The 22,805-nt window shown below is 36.5% G+C and overlaps 1 protein-coding gene across 2 annotated transcripts in view; it reads right to left on the bottom strand.

The window, feature by feature from the left end:
• The window catches only part of LOC127421778 (sortilin-related receptor-like), a 99,036-nt gene that overhangs the window by 22,693 nt on the left and 53,538 nt on the right, over window positions 1-22,805 (bottom strand). For both annotated transcript variants that reach the window (XM_051664911.1, XM_051664912.1), the window contains exons 9-22: window positions 20,934-21,126; window positions 19,978-20,095; window positions 13,948-14,021; window positions 13,734-13,822; window positions 13,446-13,624; window positions 12,795-12,981; window positions 11,547-11,675; window positions 7,785-7,870; window positions 6,577-6,749; window positions 2,676-2,807; window positions 2,502-2,593; window positions 1,944-2,190; window positions 1,681-1,819; window positions 416-589 (exon numbers count right to left, since the gene is read on the bottom strand). In XM_051664911.1, the coding sequence (XP_051520871.1) occupies window positions 416-589; window positions 1,681-1,819; window positions 1,944-2,190; window positions 2,502-2,593; window positions 2,676-2,807; window positions 6,577-6,749; window positions 7,785-7,870; window positions 11,547-11,675; window positions 12,795-12,981; window positions 13,446-13,624; window positions 13,734-13,822; window positions 13,948-14,021; window positions 19,978-20,095; window positions 20,934-21,126 (2,012 nt within the window). The remainder of the gene's footprint in view (window positions 1-415; window positions 590-1,680; window positions 1,820-1,943; window positions 2,191-2,501; window positions 2,594-2,675; window positions 2,808-6,576; window positions 6,750-7,784; window positions 7,871-11,546; window positions 11,676-12,794; window positions 12,982-13,445; window positions 13,625-13,733; window positions 13,823-13,947; window positions 14,022-19,977; window positions 20,096-20,933; window positions 21,127-22,805) is intronic.

The following is a 22,805-nucleotide window of genomic DNA, read 5'->3' on the forward strand; positions in this document are numbered from 1 at the left end:
CCAGAATCACTTTACAAACCTTTAATGTGAACAAGTTAAGCTTGTTTAGCTTTTAGATTTATTAATATCTGACTCTTTAAAGGGATAGTTCACCCAAAATTCATTTACCCATTTACTTTTATAAAAATATTAATCTGTTTCTCACCCACACCTATCATTTCATTTCTGAAGATATAGATTTAACCACTGGAGTCTGACAGATTACTTTGAGTTTTTTTGAGCTTCAAAATGTTTGTACCCAATCACTTGCATTTTGAGGACCTACAGAGCTGAATTATTCTTCTAAATGTATTTGTTTGTGTTCTGCTGAAGAAAGAAAGTCATACACATCTGGGATGGCATGAGGTTGAGTAAATGATGAGAGAATTTTAATTTTTGGGTGAACTATCCCTTAAAGTCAATGTTTGTGTCAGACCTGTCTTAACACATGTGTTATTGCGGAGCTGGTATCCACTGGGACACTGGCACTGGAGCTCTCCAGATGGCAGGGTCGTGGAAGAAACTCCATCAGGACACACACAATGACGCTTATTTCCAGGCTGGGGAAGACACAGCAGACTGCATGGCTGGTCGGCACAAGCATTCTGACCTAAAGGAGAGAGGGATTCTTCAAAAAAAAAATTCTATATCCCAATTAAATCATTTGTGGTCACTATTTAAAAAACGCATTTTGATTTCAAGACTTTTGTGGCTTTTAGTCAATGTCTATTATCTTTGGAAACATCTACAGTATATGCAAGTGTGCTCCTAAAAGTTGACAAAACTTACTTTTAGCATATATAAAAAATTTAATTTACATTGTCTTTCCACAAAAAAAACAGACCAAAAATATCATTGACACATCTCTACTGAGCATACACAAAGGTATAAAAATGTTTGTCCAATAAAGTGCTCGACAGAATGAGAACGTCTCCTATATTATAAATACCACCTGCCAAGAAAGACTGATACATATATTAAAGACTATGGCCACGTCCACATGAATATGTTTTTGTTTGAAAACTAATTAATTTCATTATGTTTTAGCCTTCCGTCCACAATGAAATGCTGTTTTGTTCAGCGAAACACTCGTTTCAAATACGCTCTATCAATTGGATACATCTGAAAACGCTGTCTTCAGGTTGTAGTGTGGACAGGGAAAATGGAGATATTCCAAAACTATGGCTTATTTGTTGTCTTGTGACGCAATCATTTGATCCATTCAACCCAAAACATTCAAGATGGCGGCCCATGTTGTAGCGCCGTTGTTGTGCCTGCTATTCACTTTGATAGTACTGTTAAAGATAAATGTTCCTTGTACAACCTTCACATTGCATTCCTTTAAAAGCGACTGGAAATTTTTTAAGAATTGCTGTCGGCGGGGAAATACGAGGACAATTGCGTTTCAGACCGTACGTGGAAATGGCGGAGGGCCACGCTTTTTATGTTTTTCCGCATTCGCAGTTTCAGTGTGAACCAGGAACTTTTGCAAAAAATTTGAATACGGCAGTGTGGATGAAGAGCGTTTCGAAAATGAAAACGCTGTTTTGAAATGTATCTGGAATAATGTGGACATAGTCTATGGGCTACTTAAAAAATGGCACAAGTCCTTATGTCTCACAGCAACTGGACAGACAGGACAGAAAGCTGCACTCGTCAAACCATTTCATGGGTTCTGTAATGTTCCTCTAATGGACTAACCTCTGTTTTTTCCTTTGTAGAAGATCTTAAGATCCATCACTCCAGTCAGTCTGCCCACTAACAACTCACTGTCTGGTGAGCCTGATTTAGGAGCTTTGAAGATGCCCATTTTGGACCAGTCATCCCAGTAAAGGTCATTCTACTCAAAGACAGTATGATATTTACATATATCAAATATGTGCTTTTTATCATCAAATACAAAATCAAAAGCTGTTATGTTTCAGTTGCAAAAGTCCCAGGCAGTGTTAAACAACAAGGCCTACCTTAAAAACTGCAATAGCATAGGGATGAGGCAGGCTATCCATCAGTACAGTGCGGTGACCTCCGTTGAAGTCAGATCTCTCGATGCGGTCTCCGTACGCCTCTGTCCAATACAGCCAGTTCTCATCGGCTGTGATGCCATTGGGCCAGCGAACTCCCTCTGACACAATACAGGAAATATTGGAACCGTCCATCCAGCTGCGGTAGACGCCCGCCACACGATCGCCCCAATCAGTCCAAAACATCAAACTGAGGGAGCCACAAACAGGTTTTTATTTCTATTGTATTTTCAATTTGTCAAGTTTTAGTTTAATTTTAGTTTTTGTGTTTTCCAGTTTCAGTATTTTAGGGATGCCAATGTTGTTAATAAATTAATGGATCATTGAAATATGTTGGAAGGCGGTACATTTCTGAGAGGTCTAGTGGCATTTTGATGTTTAATGAAGGCATGGGTGTCATGGTTTAAAATTTTATAATATACTCTGTATCAAAAACTAAAACTACAATTAATTTGTGGTAATTTTTATTTAATTTTAGTTGGTAGATGGTGGGAACTGTACCTTTCTCCAGGCATGAGAGTCAGAGCTCGAGGGTGCTCCAGCACTGAAGCGTTCACCAGAGTGCGTCTCAGATCTCCGTCAGAGTTGGACACCTGGAAGATAGAGCATGTAAAATGACTACATGAACAAACACTGTTTATTAAAATTGCTATAGTTGTTTCTAACATTGATTACCTCAATTTTCCGAGCACCTGCATCCACCCAGTATAGCAACCTGCTGATGGGGTCAAATGACAGAGCTTCCACGTTTTGTAGGTCCTTCTTGACAATCACTTCCTGTCCTGAGCTTCCATTCAAACACAGCCTCTACAACATAGAAACAATGTTTACACAAAATTAGACACAATATTTCCATTGGGGTCCAAAAGTCTTGAGACCAGTAGTGAAAATGCTTGTATATGTATTGTCTTTTTTTAATTTGATGATTTTTTTTTTATTATTATAAACTGAATAAATAGTAGTGTCTGCTGATTAAAATATTTAATCGTGATTAATCTCAGCTTTTGAGTGCTTACATTTTACACTCCATATATTTATTTTACTGTCAAAATACATTTAGTTCCTTAGAAAAGAAAACAACATGTAACAATAATGTTTTTACCCTTATAGTCCACATTATTAATCATGGCTAATCACTTTGCTACATCACATGATGTGCGCCGTTTTGAACTCCACATGAAAAGTGCTGCAGAGAACGTCTTGTTTTGCTCTTGTGGGATTGCAAATTTAAGTACAACTATAAGATCAGGTGGTCTACTGCCTTTCATATAACATCACATGAAAAACTAAAGTGATGCACATTGCATTAGGCTTTCAAGGTATTTGGTATTGTGATTCTGTGAGATTATCTACACATGGCTGCATCCTGTTTGTCAACTTGAACAACAGTGTATGTGAATGAAAATTTGTTTCTCATACTAACTAAGGCTATCACCTTTTGTCTGTGATGGCTCTAGGTGCCCCAGCCCCATTCTGTGAATCGGTGGCCATTGTTCATGATTCAATCAATGTCTGAGTCAAATGTAAATGCATTCCCATAGGTGTGGACCCTTCCTTATTTATCTATGAAAATGAAGTCGTTTGAGTGACAGTTATGCTGATTGGATAAGGGCTGGAGAAACCCCAGTCTGTGGCAGGTTCAACTGCACTCTTTGTTTAAGGTACACCTGAATACTTTGTTACCACCTGGAAGGACTGCCCATTGAATGCCTATAAAATACAATGTATGCCTCCCTAAGTTAGACTTGATGACTGCAGCATGAGACAACACCTTCTGACGTGTAGACTGATTCTCCTGATCTTCTACAATAAAGAATCCTGCTGAAGCTTTACCAGAGTCTCCTGGTCTTCTCTGAGAATTTCCAACTACGGCTGAAACGATTAGTCGACGTTATCGGCAACTAAAAATTGTTGAATAGTTGTTTGATCACATTTAACGTAACATGAGATCACATTAAACTCTAATGATGACACGCGAGAGCAGCACTGCAGTTCGCGCCTGACTGAGGAGAGGAAGAAAACACATCTCACAGTTCAGACACACTCTAAACTTTCCAAACAGCTTCAGATGATGTAGATCGCAAAATATGAGGGAATTATAATGCAAAAATACAAAATAAGAAAATACAGAAGCACTCTTGTTGTGGAATAGATGGAGCTGGATCTGCTGCTCCGCTGAAGCAAAACTTGCTCATCGAGTGTCTTTAAAGGAAACACCCTGGCGTTACATCTTAAATGCAGTTATATTTAATGCGTTATAGCTTTATTAAAGTTAAAATAATACGGAAGCAGATCATGTACACTAACGGTCAAAAGTTTAGGGTCACTTACTCATTCTTTATTATTATTATTTTTCACATTTAAGGGTAATAGTAAAGTCATCAAAACTATGGAAGTACAGAAATGGAACTATAAGTATTGTGTTATCTAAAAAAAAAGAAAAAAAGAAAATCAAAACTGTGTTATATTTTAACATCTTCAAAGTAGTCACTCTTTGCCTAGAATTTTCAGACATGTACTCTTGACATTTTCTCAACCAACTTCTTGAGGTATCACCCTGGGATGCTTTTTAAACAGTATTGAAGGAGTTCCCATCTATGTTGGGCACTTATTGGCTGCTTTTCTTTATTATTTGGTCCAAGTCATCAATTTCAAAAAGTGTTTTATTTTTTTTATTAAATTTTAGTTTTATAATGAAATAAATTAATATGGTGGCACAATTATATTTTTGTCTACAAAACTAATTTCAAACATTTAAGCATACACCTTCAGATCAAAAGGTTTTTAAGATCATGAGAACATTTCAGTCAAGTGACCCCAAACTTTTAAACAGCAGTGTAAATAACTACGAACTCCAAAACGGGCATTTCTCTGTGCGGTCAGTGCCTCTTCTATGAGTTGCGTGAAGTATCCCGATCTAAGGAGGAGAGACTGAAACTGCACCTGGCTGATGCACACTCTGTCGTGGGGACGCTCATCCCTTGAGCACGCACGCTTAATGCAGCTAGATTATAATGTGATAGCTCGTGACTTATTGAATCATAATATGCCACTCTGCATTTATTATCGTGAAGAAAATTGGCAATACGCAGCTTTATTAATAAGAGAGAGTTATTATTTTTTTTTTTTGCGAGTTAAAGATGGTGAGAGAGATTAAATACGTTTTGATTTGTTTTCGTTTTGGCTTGTTTTCCAATAAAAATATATAAAACTCCTTTAAAACAACGTACATTTTCTTTAGCAGCTATACTGCAGAAAAAATAGTTATCTGAGAATTTTGAATATAATATTAAAAATACAAATATTTTAAAATATCTAAAAATCCTTTAAAAAAAAAAAAGATATAAGATATTTAGACTTGCTTTTAGAGAATAGATCTTGAATATATTTTGTTTTTACTGCACTCGCAGAAGTATAACTAAGTGAAAAAATAAACTTATATACAAAATACAATTATATTTAAGATATATTCTCTCATCAAGTAAATGTATCTTGTTTTAAGGATTTTTAGACGATTTTAAATGGAAAAAAAGACAAAAACACTTGATAACAATAGGATTTTTTGCAGTGAATTTCTTTACTGAATTAAACTAAATAAAAATATTTTTTTCCCTTTAATTCAGTGAATGTCATTTAGAGGTATTTTTAAAAGATGATTTTGTCCTCTTTATTGTTAGTAAGCATGTTTAATACAACCTTTTAAGTCGGGGCACAAGCTGAATAATTGGTTAAGAGCTAATGATTAATCGTTACAATAATCACAGAATAATCGTTACAATAATCGTTAGATTAATCGATTATCAAAATAATCGTTAGTTGCAGCCCTATTTCCAACATTCTGAGCTCTGGCATTGCGCACGTAAATTATACTTCATCTGAATTGATGGAAGCGCAGAAGCTTCACTCCAGTAAGTTACATGAATTCAGCTTTTCGCAGGTCCCATTTGGGTTAGTTTTGTATAAAACAATATAGTTAAGAGGTCCTTTCTCCATCACTTAATAACTGACATGGAATCACTGTTGTGTGTTTTTGGTATGCGCGTCAATGTAATGACCCCGGACACATTTCAACTACAATTCCAACTAGTGTTCAGAACTCACAAGGAGCTGAATAAAATGTCAGAATATAATTTGAATTGAAAATTGGTAAATGCGTTAATTTCATTTTAAATTAATTGCATGCGTTAATGCATACATTTCAACAGCTCTAAAAAATAGCATAAACATTGGAGTGTAAATTTGAATCGAAAAATTTACATTTGAAAGTATTTAGAATGATTTAATGAGAACTTGCACCCAAGCTGACATGAACTTTGTGAAAAACTTGATCCATTATCAAGTTTGGTTATCTCAGCATAATCTGAGAATGATCAAAAGGGCATTCTGTGTGTTTCAGTGGAAACAAGGAAATCTGACCTTTTGTTCAAAGGAAGTTACCACAGTCAAAACTGATTATTTACCTAGATAGAGTACAGATGTGGTCTCAGACATCTGGACCCCACTCTACATGTATAAAATTGCATAAATATTTCAGCTTTAAGAACAAAAGCCAGGCATGCGGAAGATGTTTATTCACCTGTATGGTGTCCAGTGAAATATCAGCCCAGTATAAGCAGTTCTTCTCGTAGTCAAAGTCCAGTGCCACTGCCTCATGGAGACCCAAGAGGGGAAGTGGCTGGTCAGTGCCTGTGGCCAGATCATAGCGGTGGATGGAGTTCCTCACCGCATACAGGATAAACTCATTACTCTCTACAGAGTGAAGGCAAAATAAGAGCAACACTGAATTACAAACTTCAAACTTCTCAGTTAAAGGGATAGTTCACTCAAAAATGAAGATTCGTCATTTACTTGCCCTTAAAGTTGTTCCAAACCAACAGGACTTTCTTTCTTCTGTGGAACACAAAAGGAGATGTTAGGCAGATTGTTCAGTCTCAGTCACCATTCACTTTCATTGTATGGAAAAAAAGATGCGACGAAAGTAAATGGTGACTGAGGCTAACATTCTGTCTAACATCTCCTTTAGTGTTACATGGAAGAGACAGAGTCATGGGTATGGAATGACATTAAGGGTGAGTGCTGTAATTAATAACATACATTTCATTTTTGGATGAACTATGACTCATCGCAGAGAAATAAGTGCGCCATAAAAATTGCTTTTGATGTATTGCTTTCCTTTTAATCCTTTTGTGCTTTAAGTTTCCTTTTGATTTAATGTTTTACAGCACTCACCTATAAAAAAGAAAAAAGAAATAGCTACCCATTTTACAGGACCAATCTGATCCCTTCCAATTCATTGCAAATCGTAAAAGAAACATGAAGGCACTGTTACGAGTCACATCACTTCCTGCCAACACTGGGTCAAAAGGGCTTCTCTAATACTCCATCTTCTCTCAGCCTTTTCTCTAGTCGCAGAGTCAAGCCAATCAACGCGGCCACTGAAGTGTGGTCAAGAGGCTCAGCACCACAATGCCAGAGAGAAGAGGCAGTCTAGACAGTGATGACTCTTAAGAGCAGCACAGTGGGGAGTTATGCTTATGGCCATTTGGAGACTGAGCTCTAGGTTAATAAAACTTTTAGCATTACACCAAAGTGCAACTGGTAGACAGTTCATGACAGTCTACCGACAAATACATAAAGATTACATCATAATATCAACTTTTTAGAAGTCTGAAGCAGTTTATTAATAATGGCTGCACAACTTAATATTGAATCTCTTAGGATTGTCTGTTATTACATAAAAGGGCACAGAGAGGAAGATTGTGTAAGCTGAGGAGGAGTTCTTACCTCCTACAGGACATGGCAGCATTTCTCCATCGAGTCGAGCTTCAACATCTCCTCCACTGCAGCTGTCTCCAGGCACCTTTCTGTACCTACAGCATCAGACAATATTATAACATTAGGGGTTGTCGGACTAGTAGGTTAGTTCTGCCACTCATCAATGTGCTGGGTCGTCACTGACTCGTTGTGGATCACATGACTTCAGATGCGTTTATGCTATCAATGGCAACAACAGGAGGAAAATTCCTCTGTCCACAAACTGCATCTCAGCATAGTGGTGTGGCATTCGTTTTGTTAAAAAAATATATATTTCTGAAACTGCAAAAATGAAAAAGTGAACCGAGTGAACCACGTTGCAGACATTGGAGACACTCTGATGTCCGAGTTCATTTAACTCTTTAAGCGCTGAAGGTGTTTTTAAGGATTTCCTGTTTCAGTGGAATGACCAAAATTAAAGTCTTATAACTCGAAACAAAACAAAAAAACAAAGAGGGTCAATTGTATGGTATTATTTTAAAGAAAACCTTTAAAAAAAAAATTCAATGATATAGATTATATAAGGGTTAAACGATTTTAAATGCACAAGGTGGAGGCGAAAAACCACCCAACTCGAAGTGGAGGGTGGTTGCCTCCGCGAAGTGCATTTAAAATAATTTAACGCACACCTAGTTATGGATTATCCCACTTATACCATGGTCACTTGCCAGAATTGATTAGTTACAGCTGTCATAAATTTTTTGCAGTGCATATTTTACTGTAAAAACAAAAAAATAACGGTTAATTTTAACTAAGCGTCGTAAGATCAACAGCTCTGCCTACTGAGACACAGAGAAAAAGTAGTGCAACCACACACTTGGTCAAAACTGTGAATTTAAATGCACAATCCAGAAATAATAATATCCACAGAACGTAGAAGGGTTGGCACTCCAGAGAAAATGTATTATTACATTTTTATTCATTGTCATTTTCACATAAATGTGGAAAAAACGACGTTACAAACATCGCAGTGACAGTAAGTAGCACTTATTGTATGATAAGGGGAAAACCATTCAAAACACTCTGGAACCAGCAGAATTTGACCTCTGAGACATCGGTATGGTATCCATCAAGGCTGCACGACTGACTGAATTAAGAATGAAATTGCAATCTGTCCATGAACGGTAGCGCTTCACCAAAAAAAGGGGGGGGCCTCTATTGGCTATAGGTGGCACTTCAGCACATAACATACACAGCACATTACAGTTTAAATCATCTTGCATCGCCTTGCCGGACATCGAAAGACGCATTTAATAGGTCCTGATTTCCTTCTCTCACCCTCCGTGCAAAACAAGCTGAATTCCATTATATTAGCTATGCTGTTGAAAGTGGTTAGGAAATGTTTTCAGTTGCTATAGCTCACACTGCTTGCTCTGTAATGTTATGCTGCTAGGGTTACAAACAGAGCATTAATGTCAACGGTGATTAAAACTGACCGGAACTAACTGTGCATTCAACCGTTTTAACAGCACGCATTCCAGTCAATCAGAATACAGTATTCGAACAGACCATGTTATAAGATAAATTCTAAGACTCTCAGTCTAAGAAACTGGTAAAAAAAATACAAATAAAATAAAAAAAATAAAAAAAAAAAATCACAAAAAAGACGAGCCAAAAATTTACTTTTTTTTCCGTATTTTTCTGATTTGACATTAAATATCTCTGGGTGTAAATAAGGTAGCTCCGAAAAATGCTTGTTTTGTTCCCAATCATGTCACCTGTACCTGAGCAAAATTTTGTGCTGATACGACAAAGCAATCAAAAGTTATAGCATTACAAAAATAATTTATCCCAGTGTCCAAAAACTTCTCAATATTTTCATCTTCAAAAAAATTTGTTTGAAAAGCATCTTCAAACAAATAATACATAATAATTGTACATAAGAACTAACTACACATGCAAATACAACAATGACTAAAGGTATGCTCTCTCTCCAAAGCATGCAGGCATGAGAAATGAGATCTCATTCAGTTCCGTTCTGTGTCATTTAAGCCATTATTGAGACTGTGTCATGTACTTTGCACCATCTCCTGGTGGCGATATGTAATTAGAGGAACGATCCTCTCTGCCCATATTTGAATGACTTCCACTTCTGGTTGCAGCGATCTAAATCCTGATACAATTGGTTTAGCGTTCTACATAATTTTTGATGAAGTCATCTGATCCAGGAAAGCTAACATGCTTTTAGCCAGCTAGCACATTATGTGCTGTGTACACATGGTTCTTCGCGTAGATTATCTAATGATCTATGCATCTGATTATGTTGTGTGTTGGCTCGTTTTAACAAGAATCACCTCCTCTTAGTAATGGTATGTGATATTTTATGTCCTGTTTATTTTTCATGAAGTAATAAGCAAAAAAGCAGCTTATAAGCAACACCTGGTTGTATTCAACTCTTTGAGAGCTTTCCAATGACATATGACACATGGCTATTTGATCAGTTTGATGTTTTTACTGATTACAAACGGAACACTTCTGATTTGTCTGCAAATTTCAAAGCACTTTTGGTCATAATGCCTACATGCATGGTAAAGTATAGCTTCTAAGCTTTAATACAATACCTATTTTGTGTTGGTCAAATATTAGATATTAATATTTTTTTTAATTATGGCAGGCCGATCTGAACTTAAAAGGTTAAAGTGTCCACATTCAAGCCAAAAGTCTTCTGAATCTCTCTAAAATTAATTGTCATCCACAGGCTGACAGATACCATAAGCGAATAGGACATGATGGTTTTGACAGAGTTTATGACAATGCAAGACATATGGAGACATACAGAATTGCGTGTCTAACTCACTGTGTGGACATTTTCTCCATTCACATGCTCACCATTAACATAACGGACTTGCCAGAAACAGAAAAAAAAAACCACTGTTGTTTTCATGTGTGGTGAGTAATTTATATAAACTAGCCAACTAGTTGACTACTTTTCTGGATAAGTCAACTAGTAAAATTAAGTTAACAAGATTTAAACAATTGTTTTAAATTAGATTTATTTAATCATGCTTAAATTAGCCAATTATGAAATTTGTTCAAATAATGCCAAAGCAAATACAGTTGATGTACAAATACAAGTACACATGAATTTTGCTTACTAGGTTTTTTAAGTTAATTCTTCCCCTAAAAATTAATTAAATACTTATTCTGAATTCATAATATGTACACAATTTAAAGATTACTCAACTAAGTTTGAGGAAATTTGTCATCCAATTAAAATGCATAAAACAGATTTGAATATTTTTTTGACGGGTGCCAATAGTTGACACTAGGTGATGCTGTAATTACATGATATCAAACTTTCTTGCTTTGATTAAAGAGTACTTCTTGCTCTTGAGATGCGTTCGAAATATAATGAGAAATTCCAAGATTGTCTCAAACTTATTTGCATATAAAATGCTAATTCCATTCATCATGTATTATTAGTTATTAACGTCACTTCCCCATTTCCCCAGTAATCATTCTCTATTATTTTGATTAACCTCATTACCTCCAGCTCACATCTCAACTGACTGAGCTGGAGATCTAAACTCATCCGGCTAAATTCAGTTCAAGCCGCAGTCTATGTTTTAAATAAATATTCTCCTCTCGACTGCAGATAATGTGGGGAGAGCGATGTGTGGTGACACAGCAGTGGCATATCTAATAATGCTTTCGGGCTGCTGATGGTGGTTGCTAACAATCTGTATCCAGGAGGATATTTTCAGCTGGGATTGCAGGGATAACTGTTCTTACCCTTTGCTGCGGCGGTATGTGGTGCCCACCGGACAGGGCACTGGTGGGGCGTACAGACTGCCAGAGAACTCAGGATCAGGCATGCACACCTCGAGAGACAGATCCTCACTCAGCTTAAACCCATAATCGCTGGGAAACAGAAAGATCAGGCAGTCAACTATTGAGAATTTATTGAGAACTCAATATTCTTTTAGTGCTCTTTATGTGAACACTTGGGATGTACATTTTCAGAAATATTAATAAGTTGACTGTCATTCAAATTTACAATCAATTAATCTAATGTAATTTTAATAACGCTTTTGGAGGACTCCAAATAACATGTGCATGCAGCATATTTGTTAACTCTAATTCAAATAAATATTTAATCAATATAATACCTGAAAACATTTTCAGCCTGCTTTATTTTAATGCATTTATGTTTAGTATGAATTCAATGTTTCATTTATCATTAACTGAATACCATTAATAATAATGTTATAATACTGTATATACAATGTTTATATATATATATATATATATATATATATATATATATATATATATATGCAATATATGTAAATGTATATATATAATAACGCAATATATGTAAATGTTATTTAATATATTTTACATTTACATTTAATACAATTATTTAATAAAAATGTAAATAGATAATAGATCAAGTTAATTTAATTCCACTATTAATAAAGTTATTTAATAAATTAATATTTCATATATTTAATATATTTAATCAAAATATTTAATAATAATGTTATTATTAGAAAATGCAGAGAAGGCTCTCTCCAATAAAACTTTTGTATAGGATATACAGCTTGATTTTTTTTTATATATAGATTTTTTTATTTTTTTATTGTATTACTAAAATTTACTTCTGACTTTGAACTTAAGACAAATTATAGCACACAATGCAAGTACAATCAGTGCATAACATAAACTGGTCACTCACAGTGAAATTACTGGTGAGTGAACCTAGACTGACTGAGAAACAGTGCTTGTTGCCATGTTGTGCTTTAACACACTAGTATAGCGTTTGTGGTTAACATAATCATTATTTATATAGAAACACTCCCACACCTGATTAGCAATTTTCATTTTAACAAGCCAATGAGTTATGTATTTTTATAAGATTTTAAATTAAGCTCAATCAGCGATTAAATTAACAATTGAAGGATGATTTATCATTACCACCCCCTGTGAACACAATGGCAATATGAAAAGAATGCAGATGGAGGTGATTTCAGCTCATACCACTCATAGTCCTGACGTGAACAGGAGCAGTTTGACAGAGTTACAGGCCTGTCGAAGTCCTCGCCATTGAAGCAGGTGGCGTGTGGAGAGCGCCGCTTGTACACCATCTCTCTGCCCAACAGACAGCCATTTCCCCTCTCATCAGACGGAGACCAGAGTTTATAGTCACCCTCTGAGCATGGCACACCTAAGAACATATAATACAAGGAATTAGTGTTTATTTTTAAAAAATGTTGTCCCCTAACCCAGCTTAATATGCAAACATTATGTACAAATCCCAAAAGACTGTGGCTCAGTGCTACTATCAAAACACTGCTCTGTTTGTTTGAGCATTCCGACCAACCTGACACACCAATGTTCTGAATTGGTAATGTGACTATGTGTTGGTTCAGGACCTTCATGGACTACTTTTGATACTTTTAATTGCCGTTGTATTGAACATTAAAATAATGTGTTATGAATTATAAAATAAAAAAAAAGTTGTGTGTGTTCTGTATAAGAAAGTTAGTCATACGAGTTTGGAACAACATGAGGGTCAGTAATTCATGACAAAATTTTGACTATCCTTTAAAAAGAACACATTTCTAGATTAATGTCAATGAAAGGGCTATTGTGTAGATCCTATTTAAATGAGTTGAGTATCAATCTCACCAAGCACATCACTGGCGTTGACCTGCACAATGAGCCAGCTATGTTTCTGGTCCGCATAAGACCCGAAGATAGTAAAGATGGTGCTCTTCTCCCCTGGTTCTGTCAGCAGCTGGTAGACATACACCTCCTGTTCAGAGAACTGGAACTCCTTCCAGGTTTCCCCCTCGTTTGTACTGAACCTGAGCCAGCAAAGGGCAGACACTGGCATCAGTACTGTCCTAATGCTGGAAAACACTCAGAGAGCTTATACTATAAGCGGAGTGACATTAGATCCTTAGACGGACTCACTTGAGAGTTTTGGTGGAGCCGCCCTGTGCGATAGCCATCAGGATCCCTCCGTGATCTCCCCAGGTGTAGAAATGAGGACCAGCCAGGGCCTGGAGAACACATATATTCATTACATGTGACAGTGAATGCTGCTTTGCCTTCCAAAATGTCTGAGAATTTAGATTTAAGATTATCATGATGAATGGGTCTAGTTTGTGATACTTTATGTCCTCACCTCTCTCCACCTGATCCCAGCACTGCTGGATACATACACATTGGGCTTGTTTGCCAGATTCTTTCCCACAGATCCTGTGCATATTAAACAGAGAGAGAGAGAGAGAGAGAGAGAGAGAGACAATACTGACTCTCGATTTTTAGGCATTTTGATATTCAACATCTTGATGGCTTGTTTTTATTTCAATTAGAGGAACCATAATTAAACAAAATAATATTAAATTAAATCAAATTGAAATCTAAAAATACTGTAACACTCTAGCAAACAATTAAGGCATGTCTTCCACAACATTTTTAATGCAAAAAACATGATGAATTTAATTTAATGAAATTCATTTATTTTAATATATATATTTTAGGGTTGTTGATTTAGCTCATTAATTCAGTGCGCTAAATTAAATAAAAAAATAAGGCGTTAAAAAAAATGTAAGCAATAAATCATGCCACTGGACCATAACAGGGAATGTTCACCTTCATGTTTTTGAAAGTCCCAGTCAGCAGGGGGCAGTAAACACAACTACAGCTGTACAAACAACAAACCACCCTTACTGACAGCAGACGGCACAAAATAAGGACGCGTTCTTGTATTCAAACATAGCTGGATAAAGCACAACTCCGAATGCTGGGATCTCAAAATGTGTGTTTCTAAGTTTCAAACTACAATTAACTTGAAACTGCTTTTTTCAAAAACACCGTTTATGATGCAACGCCACCAAAGTGAGAAGCCCCAACAGCATCCATCTGATGAATGTTTACATAGACACGTCCTTAAAGAAGCCTTTATAATAAGTCTATCTCGGACAGATTGACAAGTTCAATTGCAAAATAGACTGCTGTGGACTGTAGGTCAATGATAGGCTTATGTTCAATTATATGGAAATAATGAATTTATTTACTACTAAAACCACTTTCTGTATTGCCTAATCGATGCTTTACTCATCTGCCACTATAATGTAAATGTACATTATCTAAATAACTATATTATATATTATATTAAATTTTTTTATAGAATTATTTTCTAATTATTTATTGAATTATTTTTATTTTTGAAAATATTGATATATGTGATTGTGGTTACTTTAATTAATCAGCAAATAATGTAATTAATTCTACTAAAAAATTTAATAAATTGACAGCCCTAATATTTTTTTTATATTATATAAATATTATTTACTATATATTTAAACTTTCGCAAAATTATATTATATCTAAATATATATTATCAATAAACATTTTTAAACATGTCAAATGCCACTTGGAATCAAAACATTTTAAAAGACGACAAACAAATTTTTGAGTTTTGAACCAGTTCACAATAACAGCATTTTTTCTATCTGCCTTTTTTTAAGGGAACTCAATGGCCAAAAAACAAAATACACATTAAAATCACTGTGATATTCATGTTTTTATATCGCAAGCAAAATCATTGCGAATGCATAAAGAATATTCAATATATCCCCAATTTACACTGTGTGTGCTGTCTGATCTAACAGCAGTTTGGGAGATAAGCACTACTTAAAATTTTGGGAGGGAATCATCTACCAGACAGTATGCTATCAACCATAACAGAAAATTAGAGCTCCATCACACAAAGAACCCTATTGCTTCCTGTTGCTGTCATCAAAGCACTAATTTTGAGGAAGAAACCTGAGCAAAGGGCAAAAACCAAAGCGTTACTGTCTGACACTTTAGTCCCGCCACTGCGACAGGCTCTCGACTCTACGTGCATGTTTACTGTCTATCACCTTCTCTTGCTTTTCACAGCCTTGACTTCAGAACCTTGCTGTTCTTTTCTTGATGACATGCATTTTGCTGCTGCATTACCACAGGTTTTTCCATTAATTAATTTGAATGCTAATGAACTTAATTTACATTTATCTCCTTAAATGAGATACACACAGTAAGTAGGCACATAACACATTTATTTCAGTAAGGACAATGTTGAGGTGGCGTGGTCGCCCTTGGCTGGGTGGATGAGTTTGAGAGCGTGTTTGTACAGTATGTGATAATTAGCCAGTGGGTGAAGAACAAATAATTAGCACATCTGCGGTGGAGCGATAGCAGTCTAAGTGGGAAGACATTTTCACAAGCCTCCTGCGACTCTTGCCTTCCTGCATGCACATTATCTAATAATCATTTAATTAATGGTCTGGCTGTGGCTGGCAGACATAAAGAGAGGGAGAGCGAAATCCCTCTTTGAGAGATACAAAGAGGAGGAAGTGCCTTCCAAACTGTGTAAAGAGGAAAATCAATGTTTTCCACTAGGAGTTCAGGGGTGAACTCGAGAAGCTGGGCTCATGAACAACTTGCACTTGCTCCCTATCATTACAGTGTACACCGTGTTCTCCACAGGGAGCTACACACTTACAGAGGTAATTATGGGTCATGAAAAACAGAATGAAAACAAAACTGAAACTGTGTTTGTATGTGTATTGTATTTTCAATTAATGCAGAATGGTCTGATTTAATTAAAATCTCCCAAGACTGACTTCTGGAGCTGGATTAAAAAAATTCTGCATCAGATTTTTTTTTTATGAAAGTTATCAGGATAAATTAGAAGAAGTTCAGAAGAATGTTAAGTCATCTTTTTAGGAATACAAAATATTCTTAAAGGAATAGTTCACCCAAAAATGAAACTTTGCGGATAATTTACTCACCCTCGGGCCATCTAAGATGTATCGGAGTTTCTTTCTTCATCAAAACAGAATTTAAGATTTTTAGGATTTCATTTCAGGCCTCCTCCTCTAAACAATGCAAGTGAATGTACTCCATTTTTTTGACGGTTCAAAATGCATATTTAGGGTACATCAAAATAATCCACACGACTCCAGTCGACAAATAAAGTTCTTCTGAACCCAAATGATTAATTATTTTTAGAAACAAAACAATACTTATATACTTTTTAACTACAAATGTTCGCGTCCGTACATCTCTGTGACGCGCGCTCATGAGAGGGATGACATAAGCTCGTTGGTAAGGTCACGCGTCACGTGGATGAGGCAGGAAGCACTTCATTGTTTACAAGAGAAACTAGCACAGACCAAGCGCCGTTCAAAAACCAAAACAGTCCAAAACAATTTCAAAACAATGTAAAATAAAAAATAATTTCCCAATAATAATAATTAAAAAAAACATTACTGCAGTATATAACCATCCTTTATTTCGAAGCAATGCCATTGCGTTATCTACTTGTGCTTTTTCTTTAGCAGAAATATATAGGCTATATGACTGTCAGGAATTCAAAATGGGAGACCCATGCTGCGGCCGTGAGCAGATCTCCTCCCACAACAGTGCGTCCGGCGCCATGGCGTCAATTTGCCACCTATCTCCTCCATCAGCTCGGCCTGATACGCTATGAGGAGCGAGGTGTCATTAAGGCTGAAGATCGGTAGATCTTCTGATAAATTGCGCCAAAGGATGAACCAGAATTGTGGAGGTCCACAATTTTTTTTCTGAGGTCTTGGCTGATTTCTTTTGATTTTCCCATGATGTCAAGTAAAGAGGCACTGAGTTTGAAGGTAGGCCTTTAAATACATCCATAGGTACACCTCCAGTTGACTCCAATTAGCCAATCAGAAGCTAATTGGTGAATTGACTAAAGGCAAGACATCATTTTCCAAGCTTCTTAAAGGCACAGTTAACTTTGTGTATGTAAACTTCTGACCCACTGGAATTGTGATATAGTCAATCAAAGTGAAACAATCTGTCTGTAAACAACTGTTGGAAAAATTACTCATGTCATGCACAAAGTAGATGTCCTAAACGATTTCCCAAAACTATAGTTTGCTAATATGAAATCTGTGGAGTGGTTAAAAAATGAGTTTGAATGACTTAAGTGCATGTTAACTTCTGACTTCAACTGTATTCGCAATCTGAACGGCTCGGCTAACGATCAGTTCAGCGACCACTCCTTGCGAGTGCTGCTGAGGATAGCTTCCAATAATCTTCACGGGGAAGAGAACGAGAATGAAGAAGAGACCTGGGGCGGTGTCTTATATTGGGAGGTGGGGCTCCCTTATCACTGCTGTGATTGGTCTCTCAGCTGACAGACATGGTGTCATTGATTCCAGTGTCGGAGGCAAATTCCCATAGTGAGATACCGAACGAATGTTAGAAAGAGAACTCATGTGTCAAATAACTTGGCAAAGTTCACTATGGTGAGGTTAATAAAATTTTATATTGTGTATTTTTGGTGTATTCATGATTTTATTATGATGGTTTAACTAGTATAGTACATTATTTAGTATATTATTTATCCTCGTGCGACCCCGCATATACATGTGTGGACGTTGTATTTTGGCTTTGCTATATGCAAAGCATAATTGCATTTCATTTAAACCGACTGCCTCAGATCAGAAGACTCTTGGCTGTCAGTAAAGGGTTTAACTTTCGAAAAACAGAGTCATGTGACCAAACAACATGGCGCCAATCACAGTGGAGTTTGTCGGTGGGAGAAAAGCCAACAAAACTACATCTGGTTTTTACACTGAACCCTGTTTGAGTCAAAAGAATTCTGATGTAATGTCTGTAACGTCTCAAAAGCATGAATAACCAACACTCCTGGAATGTAATAAACAATTTGATTTAAAAAAAAAAAAACTGACTTCCCATAGCTTAGTATTATTTAAAATTCCACAACTTAGTCCCGCTGTCCACAAATGTTGCAAACATTTTTGGCATGCTTATTTGAAGCTACTAGTTACAAATCAAAAAGGAAAATGCACACAGCACTCATGCTCAGGTCTGAGGAGGATATATACCGTCTTCATTATTTAGTATATAGTATAAAGTAATTAGAATGTTATTTATCTACACAGCTTTTTCGGCTGTAGGTAGGGTAAGGTAGATTATGGAAGATTATCATTAAAACTCATAAAATATATAATTATATTACTCGTATAATATTTTGTCAATAAATGTGGAGGAGAGGCTGTGGTCAAGAACCCATCTGGGGAGAGAGAAAGCGGTAAGGACATACACCTGAGATGAATTGTGACTAATTACCATCTCTATGTTCACAGTGAGAGTCAGGGGAGATAAAAAGACCAGAGTCTTCGTGTCTGTCCCCTGAGAGAGAGCGAGCCTTGTGTTGTGTGAAGCTGAAAAATGGACTGTTTATTTGAGTGACGCTGAAAAGCCATCTCGTGTTTTGAAGTGAAGCTGTACAGCGATTGCTGGTTATTTGTGAATAAAACGGACTCACTTGAACTGTGGAAACCGGTTCCCGCTTCCTCCTTTATCTGCCCAACTTGAACTTTTGTTACAATGTCCTTTTTAGCTAGTCTGGGAACTTTTAACTGTCTGTGTGTGTTCGTGTCAGGTGGCAAGCACAAACCCTCAGCAAATGATGGTAAACCACTCGCCTTTTACTCTTTGCATTCCTTTTTGTTTCATGGGGCATGTCTATTCTGTGCAGACAATTTAGCTGAGTAAAAACCAGGGAAAAAGCAGTCCTTAAAATTGGAATATCCCATCAACCTCCATAGTGCATTCGCTCCAATGTTTACCTTTTGCGCCGTCGCCAACTGACTTATTTGTAACGTACATCCAAGCACCACAGTGAAAAAAGAAATTGTAAATCATGCCAACTAGCACGGTTTCACAACGAGAACCATTCGGCACGATGGTGGAAAAGAAGCCACTGATAGTGTTATGGTACAAACTGAACAATTTATGGTGCCATGTTAAAATGGATGAACTAAAACTACATTGAAACTAAAAAATAAAATAAAAGTATTTATTCAAATAAAAAAAAAATAAAAAAATTAATTGAAATTATTTATGCACCATTTAAATTAACAAAAAACTAAATTGAAAACCAAAATAATATACAAAATAAAAACTACAACTTGTGAAATTTCTGACACTCACATTCACACTCTCATATACAGTGTGGTTAATAAGAGCAGACCCACAAAAACAGGAAGAAACAGAGTAAGCAGCAAGAGTGCAAGCCTTATCGTATTTCCTCTATTTCACACACACATATGAGAGTGTTTAACCGCAGAGCAGAGCCGCTCATGTGACCCACCTGTTGCCATGATGAGGCCAGGTGCAGACTCTTTAGACAAAATAGGGATCCTGCGCAACTGAATATTCAGAAGCTGACTCCAACGCTGGGCCAAGTGCAGGGAACAGCCACTGTCCAGCTGAGAGAGAAAGAGTGAGAAATGTGAGAGACTGCAAAGATGTTGTGTCCCTTCAAAAAACAGCTCACCACAAGTGTAAAACGCTACTCCCTACCACAGTTGCAACACCTACTTCTCCAACATCTCCATCTTAGTTTTTGCAAACACAAAACCGCAGCATTACAAAAACATACTTGGAACGGATGGGTATTGAGTACTTAGAAGTGTTCGCAGTATCAATCATGAAACCACATGAACACTCATGTTCTGTTTGGCCATTTAAATAGAAAAAAAACAAAAAAAAAACATACTTATTTAAATACTAGGTTGATACAACATGGCTTTATCTTATCTTATAAGAACTAACCATATTTCAACTTGATAAAATGCTTCAACCGTCCTCCTTGTACATTTTTTATTCTAATTTTGTTTAGGTTCTCAGAAACCCCAGATACTACTGGGTTTTAAAGTGAAAATAAGAGGCTACATTTGACAAATAAGTGGCTAATTTTTACATGTCACTGAGGTCTCCAGGAACCCCAAATATAAAAATACGCACTGTTTGGAAAGGATTAGATGATGTTCCAACAGGATGCATTCTTGGGCTTCAAAACAACTGTTCAGAGTGCACGCACGGGTCTCGAAACACACTTTTGAAAGTTGGAATATTTTTAACTAGACGCAGCATCTTAGAAAACATTATGCTCATGGTCTACACTGACTGACATTTGGAAAAATGGGACAAAAGGAACTCGCTCCTTTTCCCAATCCAACACGTATGCCCACCCCCAAGTAATCAGCTGATTAATCTGTTGAGTACTCATGCAGTCAAAATGACCAAATTGGACATTTCTCATACCTGACATTCTATGGTTCCTCCCAGGCTGTCTGAGGCAGGTGGCTGCAAAAGTTCCCAGGTTCCTCCTTTATCAAATGTGATGACTGACCGCATGTTGTCTTCAGTGACTGATCCATTGATCAGAGTAGCCACAAACACCCCCCTCAGCCCCTCCACCCGATGGAGATCTGCAAACGGCTCATTGGCGAAGTACCTACAAACACACATGAATACACACACACTTAAATTAGCTTCCTTGTAAAGTTGCGCAATATACCGGCACAAAAAAGTACAGCGATACTAAAAAAAAACTATACAATACAAATATTTTGCACATTTCGATACCTGCCGAAAACGTCCTTTGACAGTTCAGGCATTTTGACGTGAAATGTGATAGAAAAGTTAACGTTTAAAAGTGCAAAAATGCATCAGTACATGAATTGAGAATGAAAATTGAATGCATTATTAAATTTAATAATCGATTATTATTACTATAATAACACCCACTGTGTGACATGCATGCTCTCACAACAACGTGAGACTAAGGAAAAAGGCTGCACTTTAAAAAAGCTGGTGTTGAGTTCAACTTTCTCTACCAACATTTATTTTCATGAGTGTCCATTTGAGCTTGATGTTAGTTTTTATGTTCTTGCTCAGTTATAATATATTGTGGTTATTTTCTTTAATATTTGAATAATTTATTGGGAAAAACAGTTGGAAAATTTTTGATTTATCATTTGTATATATCATAGAGCTGTCGAAATGAACGCGTTAACGCATGTGATTAAAGTTTAACGCGTTAATTTTTCTTAATCGCAATTAACACATTTTATGTTAATAAAGCAAAAACCAGCATACTGGTCAAAGAAGGGGCAGAGCCTTTTCGAGGTATCCGCCCAAATTCATTACACTGACGCACACACCACAAATACACACACAACAGCCATGTCAGTGACAGGGAAAGGAAATCTTTACGCTATATAAGATGGGACTTGTGACAGGAATCAAGCACTTTGCATCCTCTGTAAGGCGCAATTTAATTACCACAGAAGCACGTCAAGTCTTAACTATCACGAAAATGTAAAATGAAACATTGTCTGCAAGCGCTTTTCACGTGGAGATCAAAGCAGCACTTGTCGCTAGCATTGACACCCTTACGCGAATCGTGAATGCGTCTTCACAATTGCTGTAGCAAAGCGGATAGCCACAGTCTGTGGAGAATGAGAGTTTAAGAGATTTATTGTGCATTGCAATGAATGTATGGTTGCATAGTTCTTTCAACCACTGAAGTCAACCTTCCAATTAGACTTTGCAAAACGTTTAATTTTACTTGAATTGGTGCTATTTTAGTGCATTTCTATATTTATACTATTGAAGGCTTTGCTTCGAAAACGTATACAAAGCATATTGGGTTTTTTTTTCCTAAGAAGGAAAAGAAGTATCTATAGTGTAAAGTTTCAGCACTTGCAAAGTCTGTGGTTAAAATGTTTAATCTACTGTCATTAATAGATAGTTAGTTGTTAATTCTTTGACCCTGTTTGATTTGAAGAGGGCCTTATCAGCCTGTACATGACAGATTTCATGCATATTTCACAAAAAGTTTAATAAATGTTCCTGTTACATGATATGCTAATCTATCACGCATATTCGGTATACCTGACGTCTGTTTGTATCGAGGCATCAATTGAGTACTACTGAGGTGATACTGAGGTATCAGGGACAGGAGTCGTACCAAAGCCAAAATTTAAGAAACAAGCAAAACACAATAACTACAAATGTACCAATTAACTACAAAAGACCTGTCCCGTGACAGATGGGCTTTGGCCCAACTATGTTCAGCTTCAGAGAAAATAGAGTGAGACTAATTTATCATTCACATTTGGCTGGACGATC

This window comes from Myxocyprinus asiaticus, chromosome 31 (genome assembly GCF_019703515.2).
Source record: "Myxocyprinus asiaticus isolate MX2 ecotype Aquarium Trade chromosome 31, UBuf_Myxa_2, whole genome shotgun sequence".
NCBI classification, from domain to species: domain Eukaryota; kingdom Metazoa; phylum Chordata; class Actinopteri; order Cypriniformes; family Catostomidae; genus Myxocyprinus; species Myxocyprinus asiaticus.